This window comes from Terrapene carolina, unplaced genomic scaffold (genome assembly GCF_002925995.2).
Source record: "Terrapene carolina triunguis isolate 2854851 unplaced genomic scaffold, T_m_triunguis-2.0 Scaffold69, whole genome shotgun sequence".
Classification (NCBI taxonomy): Eukaryota; Metazoa; Chordata; order Testudines; family Emydidae; genus Terrapene; species Terrapene triunguis.
The window spans coordinates 17,077,583-17,100,436 of record NW_020664420.1 but is presented as its reverse complement, the minus strand read 5'-3'; the positions used below and the strand labels follow the sequence as shown (position 1 = coordinate 17,100,436).

Sequence of the window (22,854 nt, the reverse complement as noted above, 5' to 3'; positions counted from 1 at the left end):
AGCTCTCCAGATAGCCAGGAGCTCAGTTCTGCTAATCTTCATATACACTTCCCCACCCCCTCCTTTCCTAACTTGTGATCTCAGTGGCAGGAAAGTATGTGAGCCCCTCCTCCACCCCAGACCTTTCCCTCTCAGCATGTGAGCCAGGCTCCCTGTCATCCAGAGTTAGAACAAACCTTCTCTGAGCCACTTACAGGAACATCAGGCTTAGCTAGTCCAATGACTTTAACGAAACAGGATTTCAGTGCGGGACTTCCACCACCATCTGAGCTGGGCATTGCTGGCATGGACAGCAGCAGAGGGAAGGAAAAAGCTGTGTTGGAATCCTTGGCAGGAGGAGACCCCTTTGGATCAGTGGAGCCTGTCAAAAAGCCCTCGGGAAGGCTGATTATGCACAGCATGGCCATGCTCGGCCGGGAGTTCTGCTATGCAGTGGAGGCTGCCTTTGTCACCCCGGTGCTGCTCAGTGTGGGGCTGCCCAAGAGCCTCTACAGCCTGGTGTGGCTCATCAGCCCCATCCTGGGCTTTGTGCTGCAGCCTGTGGTGGGATCAGCCAGTGACCACTGCACCTCTGGCTGGGGCAAGCGGCGCCCTTACATCCTGGCTCTGGGCATTATGATGTTGCTGGGCATGGCTTTGTACCTCAATGGGGACATGATGGTCTCAGGTGAGTGAGCTGCACGTGCTGAGCTAATAGACAAAGCTCATCCTGCTTCTTGAACCAGAAAGAAAAGACGGGTTTTTTTTGTCTGTAAATAAAGGTGAGAACAGGGACATCACATTACTTGGTCTTGCTGAAAGAGCTGGGGAACAACATGATCTTTTCCAGGTTCCCTAATGCTGCCTGTTATTTGCCAGATTGTTCTGTACTCTGTATGTGCGAGTACAATTTATTGTATGTTGGTGCAGTTGCTTCAAAGTTCATCTAAGTAATGTCCAGGCCCAGACAGGTTTAAAGAGCTAACACATGACTCGTTTAATTTGACAGTAGATTTTATTTGTATGGTTCAAATCTGGTATCTGCAACTGAATAAGTATTGCCCTTCCCCACCTCCCTGCTCCAAAACCTCTAAACCAGGGTTGGTGTTCATAGCAAAGAAAGTAATTATTCATGCATGTGCTTCATTTGGGAACGTGTAGTGCTGGTGAATAATAGATAAGAACAACTCCTTGGGGATTATTTTGCATTGGAAATCTTGAGCAAAACTCTGTAAGAATAACATCCTAGAGCCCATTATGTTTCAGCTCCAGATGTAAGTGATTGAAGTTTAGCAGCCCAGGTGGAAAGCTACCTTTGCTATTATAATGGGCTATTCAGGAGAAGAGTACATTTCTCTAAACCAATATCGGATGTGCTGCTAGCTCTCCCTTGAGCTGGGTTAACTGGGATGTGTGTACCCAGATGAAGACATTGTTTGCAGGCACTGTGGGAGAAATAAAATATCACTGTCAGGGTCACGGCTCTGTTGCATTTAGTCTATAAACTACTGCAAAGTAGGGGGCTGTTGTAAGAGTGAGTTTATTTTTCTTTTTGCAGCTTTGATCCCCGAGCGAGGCAAGCAGCGGACCTGGGCCATAGTGATAACCATGCTGGGCGTAGTGCTCTTTGATTTTGCAGCTGACTTTATCGATGGTCCCATCAAAGCGTATTTATTTGATGTTTGTTCTCATCAGGATAAAGAGAAGGGTCTTCATTACCATGCTCTCCTCACAGGTAAGCAGGCCCCCTTCTCTCACGCACTGTCTCTGGGGGCAGGGAGTGAGCAGTAGGGTTTTTTCCTCTCACTGCACTTCTAATCTTCTTGAAGGAACTGATCATCTGATCCTATGCCTCAGTCACGAGTGATTGTTGCTGGGCTTTTATTCTGGAAAAGGTCAGCTTGTGACTACAGCTGCAGGGATTCTGCTGCCGAAAGCTCCACACACAGACTGAAAGTGACATTTGCAAAAATTCTTACCTAGGGTTAAGGGTGATTGAACAAAGTTGCTCAACATTCTCCCTTCCCCACTTTTCAAAAAGACATATTGAGTTTTGCAGCCTGTTTTGAGTCCCTCCCCGCCCCCCCCCCCCAAGGCAAAAGTTAGTGAATATCATCTGGATTCAGTGTCCAAAGAAGAGAAAAGTAAAGAACAACTGTTGAAAGGAATAACACTCCTTTATTAAAAAGAGAAGGAGAGATGCCTAAGCTGCATCGATTGGACCCAAATTTCAGTGGTATTCAGATGCAGGTTGGGGCCAACTTGTTATATAGATGTACAGACCAAGATGAAGTTAATAGAATCATAGAATTCTAGGGTGGGAAGGGACATCAGGAGGTCATCTAGTCCAACCCCTGCTCAAAGTAGGGCCAATCCCCAGACAGATTTTTGCCCCAGATCCCTAAATGGCCCCCTCAAGGATTGAACTCACAACCCTGGGTTTAGCAGACCAATGCTCAAACCACTGAGCTGTAGATCTGTACATTTTAAGGCCAAATCCAAATTTCCACAAATTTGGGGGGTGTTTGTGTCCAGGGTTTTGGTTCAGTTTGTTACATTTTTATATACTGTGTGAAATTCACTCATGTTGCAGAAGGAGAGGGCAAGGTTCTCTGTTCCCCTTAAGTCCCATGTTGAGGATACACAGGAGATCACAGAAAGTTGCCTGCACTAAAAGGGTCTCCAGCTAGCCCTGGATAGGCCAATATGGAAGGGCTATGATAGGAGCTGACCTGATGGTCTGTGGCATCTATGATTGTTGTTCAATTCCTGAGGATGGAATAGTGGCTACTGGCAAAGATCTGTGCCTGGAGCCCTGGCCCCTAGTTGTGGGAATTTCCTGCCCACCTACATTTTATTCTCATAGAGCCTGATTACTCGGGCTTTTTGCAATTTAAGTTAATTTCATCCATTACGCATACCTAGATAGAAACTGTTTGACAAAGAGCACAACTGTTAGTTACAGGTCTGTCGCATCTTACGCGCATTTAACATGCGCGATTTCAGCTTTACGCAGTCGGCAAAAACAAAACAAAACAGAAAAAAGAGAAAAATAACAATTTTAATCCTGTACCTGTAGTGCGGGCGATTCCGCCCGCCATTGAACTCAATGTAATTTTGACTATACGCGGTTTTCGCTTTATGCGCTAACCGCGGAACGGAACCCCCGCGTGAGATGAGACAGACCTGTATGTGCAAATGAAGATGTGAGTCTCTATAGCACGTACACTACATGCATCCCTTCCTCTTTGAGGTTGTTTTTTCATATGATGACACAATACAGGCCTAATTGCCAAATGCTGAGTTGTGCAGCTGCAAATCTCATTTGTGAGTGACGCTGATCTGTGATGAAACAGACTCCAAATATTAATCTTATTCATTGCTGCACAAGAGGAAGGACCATTTTCCTCAAAAAGACATTCTCAGTGTAATCATTATTATTATTATCATCCATGATATTTCATGTGTCCAGAAGTATTGTAGGCTCAGATCAAGCAAGGATGCAGTCCTTGTGCCGAAAGGCACGCAGTCTAAGTCAACATAACACAATGAACAAGGGTCATAATCAGTCAAACCCCGGTAAAGTGCTTAGTAGACACCAGAGCTTCTCGGTCCACACTGCGAGCGGTTATCCTTGAGAAAAAATACTAGTTACTGTGTTTATTTAATATTGATCACTCAGGGAAAATGTTGATGTTGTTCTTTTTTTAATCCTAAACTAATAATGTATTATTAAAGAGGAATATAGGGAAGTTTTCATATTTCTAACTCCCATGTAAAGATTTATATGCCTAGATGGTGTGGTTATCCATTATGGAGGAATTGTGCAGAGACTATGGGTTTTGTTTCACTTAGGATTTCACTTTGGACTTAAAACATATACATGTTAATGACCCATGCTCTCTCCATTAAGCCATCCAGTCGTCTTGACAGTGTCATAAACTTATACAATGGGGCTCATTTATTAACAAATTATGATTTGCTGCCATAAATACTGATGGGTGCAGTGCAAAAATGTTTAATTACTGGATTTCAATTTAATAACCAAGTTATAAAAGCTATTATAGAACATGACCTACCAGGCCAGACCCATATGGATATATAATCAGGAGTTAACATAATATGAGGCATTTGTCTCTTAAAGAGACAGTACCAGAACATATGTAAAATGGAAGTTTTAAAATACATTCAAATTGCAGTTCTTCTAGGGAACATTATATTCTGTGTTTAAGGTTTTTTCAAGCATAGATACACCAAACTTCTGTAAATAAATAATAACCAGTAGTATCTGAGCTTGATCATCTCTTTTTTAAAAAATTTATGGTGCGGCAAATGCAAATATGTCATTTGTCAACCTAAATTTCTGTTATAGGCCTGTATAAATTTTTTTTTGACATGATCCAAAGATACTGTACTGTCTCATGTTATTTAGACCCTGCTGCTTAACAATATAAATACCAAGGCTCCTTGGGGATGTGGAGCTATAAAACAGAAACTATTTTTACATTGGCATAGATTACAAATAAAAGAATATTCTAATGTTACTCGCACTAAATAAGAATTAAAAAAAATTTATAAGAAAAGAAAAAGGGAAATAAAACCTCAATAAAACATGTAGGGAGCAGGGGAATGATACTATCAATTAAACAGCATTGGTTTGCCCCACACTTTGCAGCAGTGGCACGGCAGTATTGCAGCACTTGCCCAGTGTGCCTTGCTCATAATGTGGGAAGGCCCTTAAAAACCAAGTCTGCAGCCCATCTCGCCCTATGGGGCCCTTTTGTAAATATACAAATTGATTTTGTCAGCATGCCTAGATGCTGCTCGTTTAAATATATTTTGGTGAAATATATTTCCGTACTTGAGCAGACTCCTTAATTCATCAACTGGTTGATGGAAAAACATGATAACTGCTCATTGATGAAACATAGTAATGGCTTATATGAAGAAATTGCTTCTAGTAAAGGTCAGCTACCTGCCATCAGCCAATCATATATCATCTTTGGGCGCCCTGTAACCCCCCCCGGAAAACAATATGTACCCTGACGAAAAACAACACCCCTGCTGGTGCCAAGTACCACCCATGTCAAAACCACCAAGAACACCCCCCACCCAGTAGGCACCCAATTCTCGTAAATAATGAGGAAGCTACCGGGAAAAAGGAACAGACCCCTACTCTTATTTCGCATAAATGACGTATTATTTGTAATATGCTTGCGGTTGGACAGAATAAAGCAGCCTGCGAGCTGCTGCTGAGTGTGACAGTTTTTGGACTGTCATCCCAACGCGTTGGTACGTATTGCAATGAACTGGCCTCAGGCTTGAGTCTGTGAACTAAAATCAATGCGTGGGTGACTTTTTCCACGACAATGCATAGGTAGATCTAAGTGCCTGCGTGCCACAGGGCATGGAGTAGCAGCTGCCAATACAGCCTTTATTTTAATGGTGGTTTTTGACAGGGCCGGCTCCAGACACCAGCTGAGCAAGCTGGTGCTTGGGGCGGCAGATTGTTGGAGGCGGCATTCTGCCCAATCCTAGGGCGGCATGGACGCCTTTTTGTTTGTTTGTTTTGTTCTTGTTCCGCTCCGGCCGCCCTGTAGGGGGCGGCGGCGCAGAGAACCAGAGCGCCCTGCAGGGCAGTCCTCTTCCTTCCCTCCCCGCCGACCGGAGCGGAGCCCTTGCGGCAGGAGGCGGCGCAGCGGGAGGGGCCGCATGGCAGCGCCCCTGCTGTAGCCCAGGCCACCCCCTTCTCTCTCCCGCCCGCTCCCTCCTCCTCCCCCCCCAGCCAGTCCCTCTGCACCCGCGCTCCGGCCACGCTGCAGGTTTTTTTGTTTTTTGTTTGCTTTACCGTTCTGGCCGCCCCGTTTTTTTGTTTTTGTTTTTGCTTGGGGCGGCCAAAAAGCCAGAGCCGGCCCTGGTTTTTGATTTCCCCTTTGGTGGCTGTGTGGTGTGTCTGCCTGTGTGGTAGCAAAATGCAGTGAAAGGAAGCGGCTGCTGGAGCAATAACTGATTATTAAAAACTTATCCTCACACGTCTGCAACTAACTCACCGTTTAGGAATGCGATGGATACAATGCTTATTGTGGTAGTATTAGATTTAATTCAGATCATGGCACTTTCAGTCTAGAGGCCAGGGACTGAGTGGACCATAGGGGATGAACTCCCATCTCAGCCTCTTGAAATGGTCCCTCCAAATCAGGGTTGAAGAACATTGGGGTGGGGTGTGATGGAGCCTGCACTGCTGTAGTCCATGCTGTACTGCTTGTGGGAGGACTTTGTACCCCAGGGCTGTCAATCCAGCATCTCTTATGAACATTAAATTAAATCATTTCATTATTTAAAAACAACAACAAGCTATTGTGTAAGCACTTGGATTTTTATATCCAGACGAACTAGAATTTAGGAAGCTGTTTCATGTCATGACTCGATAACTATCTATGCCAAGGTGTGAATGGGTCCAGAGCCTGCGGCCTTGTGGTTGCAGTCCCTGGCGGTCACCCCGCCTCGTGGTTGTAGTCTCTGGCGGTCACCCCACTTAGCAATTGTGCTGGGGGAAGTAGGGGAACCTGGGTCCTCCTGCTCCACCAGGTTCCAATCCAGGGCCCTGCGAGGCCTGTCCTGTGGCTTTCACTCTGGGGTGCCTTCCTAGGTCACTTCCTAGCTCCCCCTTCCCTGCAGCAGGCTGCAGTTTGTCCTGGCAAACCTCATGTCCTACCTCCTGGGTTGCCCACCTATCTCCGGCCCATAAGAGCTACTGCTCCCTGACGCTCCTCCTCCTGGTCTGGGTCTGGCTGCGTCATCCTCCAGAGCTGGTCTTTCCCCCTGCCCTGTCCATCCCCAACTGGGTTGGCTGGCTCCCCTTTAAATCTGCTCGGCACTGACGGAGGAGTGGGGCCTCCTGAGCCCAGAACTGCTCGTGAATCCTTTGCTGTCCCGTGAGGGGTTTATACACCCAGTCACACAGGGATTCACTAAAAACTCTAATTTCTTGTGATGCCGGGAATTCCCTCATAGATATTGTGACATCTTAATAATAATTCTTCAGTAACATACTGGGGGTTGGGTTTTTGTTTTGTTTTTAATAAATGCCAGTGGAGTTTTCTTTCTTTCTCTCTCCAGGTCTGGGTGGTGCCCTGGGTTACCTAACAGGTGCTATGGATTGGGGGAATTCTGTACTAGGAAGATTTTTGGGATCGGAATTCCAGGTGATGTTCATCATTGCGGCTTTGGTTTTCCTAATCTGTCTTACTGTACACTTGTGCAGCATTCCCGAAGCCCCTCTCAGAGATGACAGTACAGAAACTAAGCTCTTGCTGAAAGTGGATGGACCCTCCGAGTATGGTTCCATCGAGAGCGTCAACAATGGTTATTTAAAACCAGGATATGCTGGAAAAAAGACTTTATCTGAGTTGGGGAAATCCACCGAAACACCACAGACACAGGTAATTGTTTTGTAGCCTGTAACATTCCATTTGGGGAAGGTCATAGCTCAAATCCTGGAGCCTATGATGCAACTGCAAGTGATGTGGTCAGCTAGACCCTCAGGTTCTCTAGAAAAGTAACATGGAAGCAGTAACATTCTTCTAGGGATAGTTACTTTTCTTCAGTTTGTCATTATCAGCCAGATTGGTGAAAACTACAGGACAGGCAGCATTGTTTAGTGCTTAGAGAAGGCAACTGAGGAGCAGGAAATCTGGGTTTTCTATTCTAGACTCTTCCATGGATTCATTATATAATCTCGGGCAAGTTTCTTAGCCGCTGTTTCCCAATATTTCCCCAGATGGGGTTAGCAGTATACCATTTTGTAATGAGCTTTAACACCATATAGTTTAGAAAGAACGAGAAACCCAGCTGCCCTCTGATACATATGAACAGCTCCCATTGAAGTCAATGGCACATACTCATGTAACCTCTAACGGCAAAATATCAGTGTTCACTGCTCTAATTAAGTATGGTATTCAGATCTTGGAAAAGTAAATCCTGGCAATGCTGATTTTGTTTTAATTGCTTCTTAATCAGATACGCCAACTGTGAGTCAGGGGTAAACGACTGACTGCTGCGTTTTGTTACTTAGGGACTTTATATCTATAACTTCTCCAGTGTTCCCCAGGTGGGAGCGGGTGCCGAAGAGTAAATTGACACATGCATTTTGTACGTTCCATTGAGGCATTTTTTTTCAAGCCAAGGCAACTTGGAAAATCGCTGAGATGATTCTCTCTGAAAAACATGGGAACATTGTGTCTCTAGCATACTGCTAGCCAAGTGAAATAGGCAGTCTTTTTTTTTTGCTGTTATGTTGACTAGAAGTGTTAAGAATCTTCATTGCATTGTTGTGGTATCCTAGGAAAATGAAATGCTAATCTATGTGTTTGGTTCCTAACCACGAGTAATGAGCTAGTGAGCTGCTTGTTTTGCTTCCCTTATGTGCAAGTGTCTCTGATTTAAATCTTTGGAAACTAGCTATATCCTGTGGCCAATATGTTCAGATATGGGTGCTTAACGTTAGGCACCTAAATCCTCATTTAGGTTCCTAGATAAAAGTGGCCTGATTTTAGGTGTGTGTTTGTATTCTGCTTGCACCTTTTGGTTGAGCAACTTGCCAGAGACCCAGATGCTGGTATTGAGGGTCTTGTATCTCTCAATGTCATCTTCCTTTCTTCCACCTGACTTGTAGCATTCTTATGCATCTCATGTTTCTTTGATGTGCATGGCTTAGCAGAATCAGTCCAGACACCCTCGCCTTGCCACAAATGTGTGTACCACTCCAATGCCTCCCTAGAGACACATCTTCTGTCTGTCTCATGCCATATCCGCTGAATGGTTTCCACATTCATTTACTACCACTGCTAAACCACTTAGGTTCCTATTGTTCTGTCCCCCTTTTATATTTTATTTCCAAACAAGCACCCCTTCAGGCTCATATTTGCTCTAGTCTAAGGATCATGCTCTTGCATATTTATTGTCTCGGCAAAAGGTATCAACCTGAAGCCAGGCTGATCTGCCTTCAATGAGACAGGCTTGGATTATTTTTGCAATTCCCTCTTAAACTGATTTCTGTCCTGTATCAAATATAAATTGACGTTGTTGAAAGCTTCTGTGAAAATTTGTGAGTTCAACACCGACCCTTGAACGACACTAAAAAAACCCTACGTTTACAAAATCAGAAATACTATATGAACTAAAAAGCACTTGCGAATTGCTTTATAAAGACCTTTCACTAAAAGAGAAGCAGTTCTGTTAACATAATTTTTGCAAAAAGGAATGATTGTGCTTTTTAAGGGCTGAATTAGCTAATCTAATTAATGCCAGTGTGTTGTTCCAAGATTAGATACCTTAAAAGCAATCATAGATTTTCAGTATGTATTATGAATCTTTTGACTAAACTCCTGGTTCTTCATTGTGATTGAGTTGTTATAATATGAATAGACATCTGGACTGAATGCTTGTCCTCTAACATGTTGCCAGATCGTTTAGGGCCTGATTCTGTAACCCTTAGCCATATTGAGTAGCACTTATCCCCATGAATAATCCCATTGATTTCAAATTGATTTCATTGAGAGCTGCTAGGTACTTGGTGCTTTCGAAAAACAGGTCACATTTAGGTGCATGTGATGAGGGCCCCACGGCTCCTGCCCTTTTTGCTTTGCACAGACTGCTCAGAGACCTTCTCTCTTGTAGATACCCCAGTGCAGTTTATTTAGTGTTTCACTCCACCACTTTTCACATACTACTGCGGTCACTGTATTTTACAATGTTATCCAGCTTTGCTAACCCTTCTGCAAAAGGTGGGGGAGAAGGGAAGATGTCTCCTCCCCAAGAATTCCCATTTGCCTCCCTCCCCGCCCACCTGTTCACATGAAAGGGCAGATTTTGGCCCACTGAAGTTTTTAAATTAGCTACAAAGATTTCAGGAGAAACACAAGTGAGGGAAAGATTATTTTAGCCAAACCTAATTGCCTAATCTCGGGCTGTTTGGTAAATTCGTGGGTTTTTTTATTTCATGCCCACCAATACAGTGCTCTACACTGTACAAACAAAGAAGCCATGGTACCAATGCCGAATAACATAAAGTCTATTTCAGATTCACATAAAACAGTTCTCGTATGTAGACTGTAAGAAAACCTCTCTTTGTAAATGGTCTTGTAGTTACGGCTTTGGACTGGGACTCAGGAGATCTGGGGTCAGTTCAAGCTTTGCCACAAATTGGGTGTGAGCTTGGGCCAGTCATTTAATCTCTCCCGGTGCCTTAATCCTCTGTCTGTCAAATGGGATGATGATATTTCTTTCTCCCACCATTTGTCACATCTTGTCTATTTAGAGCTAAATTGTGACACCTATGCCGAGTACTATCTTACTCCTTGGGTAGTTCCATTGATTTCAATGGGATTATTTGTGATGTAAGGCACTACTCAACACAAATAAAGTTAACACAATCCGGCCCTTGTGTTGTAGGCTTTTCAGGGCAGGGACTTTTTCTCATTGTGTACTTGTACAGTGCTTAGATCCCTGATCTCAGCTGGGGCCCCTAGGTGCCATTGTAATACAAATAAATAGAGCTGTTCAGAAAGTTTTTTTTCCCCCATGGAACATTTTGAGTTTTGGAGAAAATATTTTGGCCAAACCCAAAATATTAAAATTTTGAACTGCCACCATGGTGCCTCATGGGCGCTGTAATTCAGGTACCCTGTGCTCTCATTGTTTTCTATATGCCAAGCTCCCTGGCTATACTACATGTCCCATCAGGCACCATAGTGTCACCTCATGGTGAGGTGGTATATAAAGGCAATGTGGCAGCAATGTGTGATGGGAGCTGAAGTCTGGGTGGGGAGACCAGCCCACAGAGGAGAATGGGAACATGGGGCACCTGAACTACGACCCCCAGGAAGCACTTCTGTAGCATTTCACAATAGAAATATTTTGATTTTCAGATTAAACATTTCATTTTCTGCTATTCCGTTTTTCTATGAAAAAATTGAATTCTGACACTTTGTGAAAAATTCCATTTAGTCGAAAACCCAATCTTCTGCTGAAAAACAGTTTGACAGAAAATTTGGAAATAAATAGTAATATTAATATCAAGAAAGACTACACCATATTGGGCTGATCCAGCTCCCATCAAAGTCATTGTGAGTCTATCCATTGACTTCATTAAATACCAGCTAACCAATGCAGTAGTTCTGCTGATACCAAATAGAAAAGAAAGGTACAAATATGTAGTTACTGAACCTAACAAAGAGACTGTCAAGATTGCAGTGACTCTTCCTAGTGAAACAAACAGAAAAGGCCCAGAACTGAAAAAAGCTGACATCTTGCCGACCCGCTGTCAGCTGTTTTGTTAGTTTTCAAAGCAGCAACACTGTTGTTTGTTGTTAATTGTTCCTTCCAGGTTCAGACACGGATGACCGTTAAATGCCTTCTGAAGGCACTTTTAAGTATGCCTTCCCACTATCGCTGTCTGTGCATCAGCCACCTCATCGGGTGGACAGCTTTCCTTTCCAACATGCTCTTCTTCACTGACTTCATGGGACAGGTAAGATATGTACACATCTCCTCACATACCCAAAAGTAATCTTCTCGTGGGATTGTTTTAAGCACTTGCCTATGCTGTGACAATGATGTCAGGGTCAGTAACTGCTAGAACAGCTGACTGAGAGTTTTGTAAAGGACAGATGAATGCCCTCAGGTCCTCATTATAGAACTAGATCTGTTGGGCAGCGGGGGCGGGGAAGGGCCTCCTGCCTTTTGATGTACATTTGGCGGAAAGAGATAAAATAATGATTTTAATCATGCTTCCTGGAACTTGCAAGGACGTCTATTCCCATTTAACTATTTAGAACAAAGCACAGAGATCTGTTGCAAACACACCAGTGCTCTGCTTTGGCTGTAAAGCTGCTCATTGAAAGTGTACTAATTAAAGACCTGCTGCTGCTTTGGAATAGGCTCTGCTTTGGTGCACTGGAGTAGCAGTCGCCATGCGCACCCTTCATCTGGAAGCATAACAGAAAAGCTTCCCTAGGGCAATACAACCCTAAGCAGCTCAGCCCTCTTGCCCCCTTTATGAACAGGCTTCCCCTTCCATGTCCTCTAGACTGTGCTGTGGTGCCTTCTCTGGAGCATGACATCAGCTCCTTGCCATCAGTGCCCCTGACGCTCTCCCTTCCTCCAAGCAGTTTCCAAACCAGGGGGCTCCCCGTCCTCTACCCTACCCATGTGGTTCTCCCTTCTTCTTGCCTCTCTGGCCCCAGCTGCTTCTTTTCAGTCAGGCTCCTGACTACATCCCCAGCAGCTGCTGTCCTTACCACTGGTTATCCCAACACCTCCCACCCAGCAGCCTGCTTTCTTCTGGCCCCCAACCATTTGCTAGGTGCCACTAGGGGAGAGGGAGTGTGCATGTGAATATATGGCAGCGTGGGAGAGAATGGGTGAGAGGTGAATAAGAGACTCAGTCTGACAGAGAATGAATGGAAGGAAGAGTGTATGCGTGAGTGTAAGGATGAGTCTGAGAGAGAGAATGAATGGCTGTGGCAGAGTGAGAGGGACTGAGAATGACTGACTGTAGGCAAGTGAGGGGGGATAGGTGGTTGAAAAAAGGGAGGGGTAGGTTGGGAGGAGAAGAGCGGAGGAGGACAAGGAAGAAAGGAAGCAAAAGGCAAAGTGAGAAAAAGGAGAAAACAGAGCCCTAGAGAATGGATAATCCGGAGAGAAGAGGAGGGCAACAAGAAGGGTGGGATGCAAGGCAAGTGTGAGAGGGACTGTGGGGAGCTAGCTGAGGGAGATAAACAGGGAAAAGGGGGAGGAACTTGAGAAGAGAGGAAGAGAGAGATGGTGGGAAACTGGGAGGGAGGGAGAGTCCCAGTGGGTGGGAAGAGGCAAGAACAGGTTAGAAAATAATAAAGAGGGAGGGAAACAGAAAATGGAAGTGAGAGGGGAGAGAAGAAAAGAAAAATAAAGTGCACCACTTGAAGGAGAGTTGTGTAATTGGTCTCTAGTTCTCTCCCCACCTGAAGGATATTAGGTCCTACACTGGGAACTCTGGTTCCTTTGGATGTGAGACTCTGTGTGAATGCAGAGCACTCACCTGCACTTTGTGGTGTATTTCAGATAGTATACCACGGAAATCCTTATGCGCCACATAACTCCACAGCTTACCTTACCTATGAAAGAGGAGTCGAGATTGGATGTTGGGGCATGTGCATCAATGCAATTTCTTCATCGCTCTATTCCTGTAAGTACCCGGGAATGTACTCTGGCACTGTGTTTCAGAATGGGTTTGATACTGTACATCGTTTCCCATGTTTAAAAAAAAAAAAATCTACGGTGTGCAGTGTTGTTGTAGCTGTGTTGGTCCCAGGACATTAGTGAGACAAGGTGGGTGAGGTGATATCTTTTATTGGACCAACTTCTGTCGATGAGAGAGACTATCTACTGTTTTTTAATATTAAAACCTTTCAGAAATGTTACAAGGACCAGATCCACAAAGGGACCTCGGCGTGGCAATGCCTAACTTTTGGGCATCTAGCAAATCACAGGAACAAAAATGGGATCCACAAAGCCTGAGCCTCATGTGCAGACTCCCTGTACAATGAATGGGGAGAGACAGGTGCCTTAAACTGTGATTCAAAAGAGCCAGCACACTAGGTGGGGAGCCACCTTAGCTAGCTAATGGGAGATGCTGACAAGAGGGGTGTGTCCTACGCCTCACCTTTCTCTCAGAGATAGGCACCTGGTCCATGATTGGGACCCTACTCTCCTGAAGTCAGGTGGCTTATGCACCTAACTCCACAGAAGAAGGAGGGATGGTGGTGCTGTTGCTGCCCACTTTATAACTTTCAGCCTAGGGATGTGGAAGACCCAGGTTCAATCCCCATTTCTGCCTAAGGTGGAGAAAGGATCTGAACAAGGGTCTCCTACCTCTCAGGAGAGGTGCTCTAACTACAGGGCTATGAGCTATTCTGATGTGGGGCATCCTCTTTCTCTCCAGTTTGAAGTTGTGCCTACCCTTTATGGCTCTGAGCCCAAGTTTTCGTTCCATTGCAGTGGGACTACTCAGGAAGTGAGGTACTATTCAACAGGAGAGGTGGCCCATAAGTATTAAAAATGACCCAAAGGCGAATGCTGGAGGTAGAATGGATACACTGGGGATAGTTCTAAGGTTCTGTTTCACCTAGCAGTCCTGCCGCTGTGGCCCATCTCTTCATGGCCTCTCCCCACCGGTGCGCCTCACAAGAGAAAGTCAACACAATGTATTGCAAGACCTTGCGATAAAAATGAATCTTGCCCTGCAATATCATTGTGTAAATGTGTTAGCCCATGGCCAAAAATCTGCTTATTAGCCCTTGGCATGGTGATAAGGGAATAATATATAAAAAACTGTTCAAAAAGCTTTCACTTTCTCTGTAGGCAGAAAAGTGAGTAGACTTTTGGAGGGCTGAGCTATGCATCTAATAAAAAGGCCTTATTGTAATCCTGTGTAGATCCTTTCCTATCCAAATCCTATCCTGTAAGCAAATCTTTCCTTTTGGCTCTCAATTGCAGATATTTGTGTAATACCTCCTTCAACTCCAACAGGAATGTCTAAAACTGATGTCAAATGCTCCTGATGTCAAACAGTGGATCTGTTTGTCTTCATCCCAGCTTGTCAAAGAGATTCTCTTATAACTGAATGCTCGAAAGAAATACTATTGCAATTACTAGGTTGGGTTATTTTTAGTCTCAATAGTTTTTCCCCCCTTTCTTTTCACAGACTTGCAAAAAGCTCTTCTGCCTTGTATAGGATTAAAGGGACTTTATTTCATTGGATACCTGCTTTTTGGGATAGGCACTGGGTTTATTGGACTGTTTCCCAAGGTATATTCTACTCTGGCTCTGTGCTCGCTCTTTGGAGTCATGTCCAGCACACTGTACACTGTCCCGTTCAACCTCATTGCAGAATATCACAGGGAGGAAGAGGTGAGTTTAATGTCTAGGTAAAGAAGGAATTGGTATTGGTCTTGTTTTGTTTGGTCCATTTTAACTGGAGAAGGGGATTTATTTTCATTTCAAATGGTGCCACGGGGGGAGGTGGAGTTTCAAATGTACAGAGCTTCAAGAGTGTGGTGATAAACAATGCTAATATTACAAATCATTTGCCATTATAAAGCACTTTTCACCTGAGATCTCAAAGAACTTGAGAAACATAAATGAAGCTTGTGCCAACCCTGTGAGAGAGGTAAGGACTGAATCAGTTTAGGGAACTGCGGCACAGAGGTAAGGCCCCAGTCCTGCAAGTCACTCAACTCAGGCAAACCCATGTGTTTGCATGGAACCCCACTGATGCCAATGGGTTTCTGCAAAGGGTGTTTGTCATGTTGTGGGGTGCAATCCAGACTAGTGAGGGATTATGTCACTGCCTGCCCTGTAATCCTGGGTGCCTTAAATGTTCTGCTGCTGCGGCTCCCAGCCTGGTCACCAATAGGCAGCAGACAAGTATTGCACTGAGCGTCTGTGTATTAAGCAGCTCCAGTTCAGCAACCCTAATTCCAGTAGCCTGCTATGCTCTGGTCTCCACCAGCCTTGGTCACTATTCGCCAAGTGACTCCAACACACTCCCAGTCCCGACTTTGCAGAGCACGGAGTTTGGGGAAATGTCCAGCCCTTTCCTGGACCATTCAGAGAAATATTAAGGTTCATTTGCTCCTCTAAAGAGACTGGAGTTAACAATCACTTTGATTCACACAAAACACTGGGTTGGCTTAGGTTACAAGTAAAACAAGTTTATTAATGGAAGGAGATAAGATTTTACGTGGTACCAAGTAGAAGGAATAAAGTTAGAAAGGGTTACAAATGAACTAAAGTAAAAATAAGCTTTCTAGTGACTCTGACTTAACAAAATCACAGTGTTGGTTCAAAGTAAGGTTCTTCTCACACTTCCTTCCAGCAAGATGGCTGGCCTGCCCCTTGGTCAGGATCTCCCACAAAGCCCAAGTGCTTGGTTCCTTTGTCTTCTTAGGTGACAGCTCACTTGAGGATCTTCTCCTCCCCCCCTTTTATAGTCCAGCGAACCTTTGAAATGGATTCTTCTGAAGGTTACCCCTTCCCCCCAAAATAAAGTTCATTCAAGCTGTGAGGAAGGAGACATGGAGTCTGGTGGCTAAGGAAATTCCATGCTGGTTTCTTCCCCTGATGGTGTTTGCTAAAATGAAAATTAATCTGTTTCTGCCCACTCTGCTGCAAATAAATGGCCACTTGACATGTGATTGGCAAACGACTCTGATGATACCTGGCTGGAGGTGTTGGCTTGTCTTTTGTTTGGGAGAAACCTGTTTACACACTCCCCAGACTTATCTGGTAAACACATTTTAGTCTCACATTTTCTTCATGTTTGTATGGTCCCTTGAGCATTTATTGTGCATATCCCACACAAGACTATTAATGATCAGCGTGTTATTGGTTTTCCAGTGATACCTTACATGATACATATCAGGTACAGTTTATGACATTAATGAGTTGGGGTACACGGAACTGGTCACACCAGCTGAAACTCTCTACCAGATCTCAGGGAGTCCCTGCTCTCTGGCATTGGGATGCTTTTAGGTACAGTGTCCACACAGAGCTCCTTGCAGGATTGGATCTGAAGAGCTTGTCCACACATGACGTCTTTCTGATATAAGGTAGGGTATGAATTTAGAGTGGAATAGCTGTTCCAGAATAACTCCATGTGTAAACAAGCCCTAAGTGACTTACCTGAGGCCACATAGGTAGTCAAGGATGGAGTGGAAATATAACCTACAAGCTGTGGTTCCATCTTGTGCTTTAACCACTAGACTACACTTCCTCGTGAGCAGGAGGGGGAAACATTCAGCATTCTGAGACAGGCATTTGTTTATCATCACATGTTTCTTAAATCCAGGTGTGGTACATATTTGAACAGTGTTTAGCACAAAGGGGCTCCAATCTCTGATTGGGGCTCCCAGAACTGCTATCATACAAATCAATAATCATATACAACATACATAATCGGTTTTACAAGCTAGGTCTGTGCACAACTCTGTTCCTGCCAACAAGCCTGGGGGCTGGATCCTCATCTTGTATAAATCAGTGAAGCTCTATTTACATCAGTGGAGCTGAGCCAGTGTACACTAGCTGAGAATGCAGGTGAGTCCCTAAAGTATATAACCAAAACGTGTAAGGAAATGTAAATAGCTTAGTTAACTAAAAGTATTATACAAATGATTTGTTAAAAGAAATGGAACTTTATGCACTTCAGCATTAAATTATCTGAATAAAAAAATAAGGTATTTGTTATGCTAGAATAGAGATTTATAGGAAAATGAACCAGCCTGTAGTGATACAATAATTGCCCTACCAGATCAAATTTAGCCTTGCATCCTGTCTCTGAGAGTGGTAGCACCAAATGGTTTAGAGGAAGGTACAAGAAATCCCATAGTGGACAATTATGACATGCCCTGCCATTGGTGACATTTCTTCCTGACCTCGGTGAGAGGCTCATGCCTTGAAGCATGTGTGTCATCCCTTTAAAAACTGCTTTTATCCTGTATAGTATAAGCTTCTCATTATCCATACAAATGTTTGGAATCTGTGTGCAAGCCTGCACAGTGGGAAATACAATTCCAAAAGAAAACCTTGAAAGGACTTCATTTCTTATGCTCAATTATATCCTCTTACTCTGCACAGCAGGTCCTTCATGTCATGTAAGTTAAGGTGTTAAGCTCGTTAAAAGAAAGTTCTCTCAAGTGTCTTAAGTTGGTGAGAGACTCTGAAACATGAAAGATTAATAAGAATTTGGAGGACTTGATCTTTAGAAAAGTTTTCAATATAGGCTGGAACTGGAAACTTTGGGGAGATGAATAAATGAAATGCGAGCAAAGCGAATCATAATACAGTATATATGGCTGCAAGCAGTGCGTGGCTAGATTGAGTCAGTGAGAGTACAGCAACTATAAGAGCAAGTGAAACTGCAACCTGACACTTGAAAGATGACTTACAGAAAGCTCTTATTCCAATGAATCCTTGGAGGGTATTTTTAATGTGGTGGAACATTTCCCAGAATTGACTTTTAATTTTGCCAGTTAATTTCTCTGTTCTTGGCAGCCCAGATCAGTTGTCACTAAGTATTTTAGAAAGACTTAATAAGGGATGGGGATGAACCACAAAGCTAAAATGTGGGGAGGAGAGGAAAGGGAAACTGAAACCAAAGTTTCAGGTTAGCCCATTATACGAGATGCATAATGCAAATCTAGCTCTGGGCAGGTTCAGGGATGCTGGATTCAGACCCATCTGTCACTAGATGTAATTGAGTTAAAAGTTATGCAAGTGGAAATGTGTAGTTCATATTTAATAGGCCAATGTCCTCAAAGAGATAATCAGAAAAGAACCAGTTGCTTCTGCTTTGATGCCTGCTTCTTGATTTAACTCTGTTGGATGGTATGGTTTCACCAGTTCTGAAACTAACAAAGTTAGTTTTAATCTCAAACCTTCTAAAATATACAAGCTAGAGTAACGAAAAAGCATCTCATAGTTGGCTGTATTTGTTAAAAAACTGATGTACCTGTCTTTGGAACCGTAGCCACATCATGGGAATAAGCACAGCCCAGTAAAACATTCACCATTTCAATAAAAACTATGATTTGAATCCAAAATCCCCCAGATGACTTGCTTTTTGCATGACGTAGTCAAAAATAAATGTGGTTGGATCACGTTATTCAAGAAAAGCATAGAACAAAGAGCAGACCTTTTTAATCAATGGGCTTTCTATGAAAACGGAACTGCACCAGGATGTAAACTATTGGCCTCTCAATTCCACTTGTGTATTGAGCACAAAGCTCGCTTGTTCCCTGTTATTTGAGTATGGTTATCTGTAGCTGATTTGGAAGACACTCGGGATAGGATCCATGATGGGACTTAGGTGTTGTAGTGCTGAGAGTCACAGCCCCTAACTTTAGATGGGAATGAATGAGGAGGAGGAGGAGGAGGTGGTGATGGCCACCCTATAACCCAGTGGTTCGAGCACTAGAGAATAATTCCCTCTGGCCCAATGACTATTTAAGTATTTATCCACAGTCATTGGGCTGGAGCGCAAGCAAGTGAGGGAATGACTCTGTAGCCTGGTGGTTAGGACACCTATGTAGGAGACCCTGGGTCCAGTCCCCCTGCTCCAGTCACTATTTAATCCAAAGTGGAACAGCTTCAAGAGGAGAGACTGAGGCAGTCACACTTTAGACTCTCTCAGAACTCACTGGTTTGAGCAGGTGAGAGACCCACTGTGCTCCAATCCCTTTTCCCCTCTGACAGAGGTGGGGGATTGAACTGGGTCTTCCACATTCCAGGCCAGTGCTCTATCCAAAGTTATAAGGTGCCTCCCCTTCACCCACCCCCTCAATTTTGAATGGGACCTGATCTGGTTGGCATGCTCAGAGGCCGCCAACAGGATTGGGCCCTGCACCTCACTTAGGTGGCCAAATGGGCCCTTCTTCCCCTGGTTTGTGAATCGCTCTGGAGCGTAGGTGGGAGATAGGCATCTGGGCATTTAGAGTGGGGCAGCTGTGCACATGGTCCAAAACGTAGGTATCTAGGGAACTTTGGCAGTGGAAAGTTACGCACCAAATGAGTTTAGGCACTTACAGGGATAAGCGGCAACCAAGTGGGAGGGCCAAGTCACCTCTACAGTGGGAATAGGCTGAAGAGTGTTGTGGGGAACTGAGGCTGACCCTCACCACAAGAGGGCTCTCCAGGATGATGAGTCATGTAGCAATTTCCCATAGTTTTTTTTTTTAAATTGAGTCTGAGTAGCATTTTGAAATACAATATGAAAAGCACTTAAAGAAATCAACAAGCATACTTAACAGCACAGGGCGTTGTGTTCCCTGAGCTAGCTGCCTACCCACCATAAAGCACTGAAACTCTCCTTATCTCTTGCTCTTTGATCTTGCAGTGAGCGCTTACCGCAAATCCTCTGTGTTCAGGAGTCTGCAAGAGGGGCAAAGTGAATCTATAAATTATCACTTAATTTTAGTTTCACAAAGAGAAGCAGAACTGAGTCCACACATAAGAAGTAAGACAAATCTTGTGTTTTGCTACTTAGAAATAAATGGATTTTATGGTTTTGCACCAGCTGTTTGACCCCCAGCATTGATAACAGTATTTGCTATGCAGAACTATAGACTATAGATGGTTTTCAGATATGAAGGGCTAAATCCAGCCTTGTGCTAGGCTGGTACACTGCAGGCGAAGGTAGAATGGCTGCTGTTCAGCATTAAGCACTAACTAGTGGCATGGTGAGGTTGTGGTATGGACTGCTCAGAGACCCACCAAAGTGCACTCCCCACCACGGAACCCCATTACAAGGGATCTTGGTGTGTGTATATGGGTAGGATTCCTGTTGCTTAGGATACCTCACCTGGGTGCAAGTAAGGCTGTTGTTTTGACACTCAACCTTTTAAATAGGTTGGGGCCTAGACTATATATCCCTCTCTCCCATATGTTTACTGTGACTGCTGCGATCCGCCCAGGAAGCAGGGCAGTCTTGGTGCATGGTCCTCTATTGTGGAATTCTCTTCCTGGCTTGGTTTGCCAGAGGCTGAATCTGCTGACCTTCAAGTCATGCTGCAATGTCTGGGCGTGGCTATAGAAGAAGATGTGTTGGGAGAGGGTAATGGGACAGTTGAGGGTTGTGTGGAGATTTGGAGAGTTTGTCATTGTTTGTAAGGACTGTATCTGAATGATTGTTTTCATTCTGTAACTACTTCACATGCACCCAGGACATGGGACTAGCACATCTTAGACACCAGAAGACTAAAGAGAGAGCAAGCAAGCCAGCATCCATTGTTGGCAGCAGCTATCTCATGATCTGGCAATAGCTGCATGTAATACAATGGTTTCCCTTCAGAACACTGTAGTCGGTGGTTAGAGCACTGACGTGGGACTCAAGACATAGGTTCTATTTCTGATTCTGCTGCTGGGTGATCTTAGGCAAATCATTTCGCTGCTCTGTGCCTGAGTTTCCCCACCTGTAAAATGGGGAGAATGATAGTGACTGCCTTTGTAAAGCATTTTGAAATCTACTGATGAAAAATTCTGTACAAGAGCTAGGTATTATTGTGTATTAATCAGTTGTCTCATTTGATTGGGTTTCATTTTATGCTTATTTGCAGAATCAAAAGGAACAGAATGGAGGAGAAGCTGAGGCCACTGGAAGAGGGAAGGGAATTGACTGCGCAGCTCTCACTTGCATGGTGCAGCTGGCACAGATCATTGTTGGAGTGGGTCTGGGGTTCTTGGTCAGTGCTGCAGGCAGTGTAATAGTGGTTGTGATTTGTGCATCTGCTGTGGCATTAACAGGCTGTTGCTTTGTTGCTTTCTTTGTTCGGTATGTGGAATAGAACAGTGCATAGATGAAGGAAGAAATCCCCACGGGAACATTGTCATTCTTGATCTGTATCCATTGGGTGCAGTTTCTACACTGATATTTTTATAGCACGCTCTTCTTTCATTGGCTGGAGTGGTTAAAATTCCAGGGCATTATTTCTCCAGAGTGGAAATACGTGGTAAAATTGGTGGCCTCACTTCTCAGGCTGTAAGATCTCTCCATGACTTTCCTTCCTCTGCCCCAATTTTGTGTTAACATGTAAGCCACTTTCATACATGGCAGTGTAATGCTCTTCATCATTAGTGGTAATGCTCATCATTAGCCAAGCTGGAGAAGAGAAGAGATGAAATGTGTGGCAAAAAGAATGTATCCAGTAAGAGTGAAAGCTGGGGTTACTGATCCCAAACTCCAAGGAGGTACTTTTAAGATGGGGGTTCTTAACCTGGGGTCATGGTCCCAAGGAGGTGTCAAGGAGTCACACCCAGTGCTTAATTTGTGCCAGGGCTGAACCCCGGCACCTCTAGGCTTGGCAGTTCATAGCCCTGGCACCTCTGGGCTTGGCAGTTCATAGCCCCAGCACCTCTAGGCTTGTCACATCAGTTATGAAAGTAAAAAAATTGCTTGATGTCCAGCACCTAATTGCTTGAGCCCCAGGACCTTCATTAGAGATTAAGCACTGGTCACAACCACTGTGTCCTTTCAGTATTGCCAAATGGGAGAGGGGTTCTGGCTAGATGATGAGCGGGCGTAGTATGGAAAAGTGGATCCTGGTATGGAAAAGGTTGAGAAGTCCTACTTTAAGGTATATCCCACTACTGGACAGCTTTATGTGGTATGTTGTGCTTATATAAATGTGAAAGAAAAACATAGAACAAGATTTTCAAAGATGGATGCCTAGAGACGGGCTCCTAAGTCCATATTATCAGAGGGGTAGCCGTGTTAGTCTGAGTCTGTAAAAAGCAACAGAGGGTCCTGTGGCACCTTTAAGACTAACAGAAGTATAGGGAGCATAAGCTTTCGTGGGAGTATGCTCCCTATACTTCTATTAGTCTTAAAGGTGCCACAGGACCCTCTGTTGTTTTTTAAGTCCATATTGAGGCACCTAAATAGGGAGTCAGTGGGAAGCTGCTGGGAGTTGAGCAACTTTGAAAATCTAGCCCCTTGTTTAAATGTCTAAAATTATGCACCCATTTTTAAAAAATCTTGGCCAAAAATTCTAAAATTTGTGAGCCACCTAAAATGTTCAAGCTGAGTGATACAGTACTTACCTTAACTGAATGAATTCAGACCTGTTTGCTCTCCTCTTTTGCACATAAGAGTCTAACTTGATCAAATTCTTGTTTTGCTTCTTTCACAGCATTCAACAGAATATTATTGTAACTTAATTCAGTTCCACAAAGCATGACCATGAATTGTTCTATATCCACACCTCAAACCAATATATTAAATCCTATAGGCAAACCAGTCTTTTATTTGAGTACAGAGTTTGCATCTTTATTTTCATTAAAACA

General features: G+C 44.0%; 1 protein-coding gene across 1 annotated transcript; it reads left to right on the top strand.

Moving 5' to 3' along the window:
• The first annotated feature begins 219 nt into the window (after positions 1–219).
• SLC45A2 (solute carrier family 45 member 2) lies at positions 220–21,748 on the top strand. The gene is made up of 8 exons (XM_024203057.1): positions 220–667; positions 1,538–1,714; positions 7,099–7,387; positions 10,723–10,732; positions 11,366–11,509; positions 13,081–13,204; positions 14,723–14,928; positions 21,129–21,748. Exons 1-8 carry the CDS (start codon positions 220–222, stop codon positions 21,354–21,356), a joined length of 1,626 nt encoding a protein of 541 aa, XP_024058825.1. The 3' UTR covers positions 21,357–21,748.
• Positions 21,749–22,854: the final 1,106 nt, after the last annotated feature.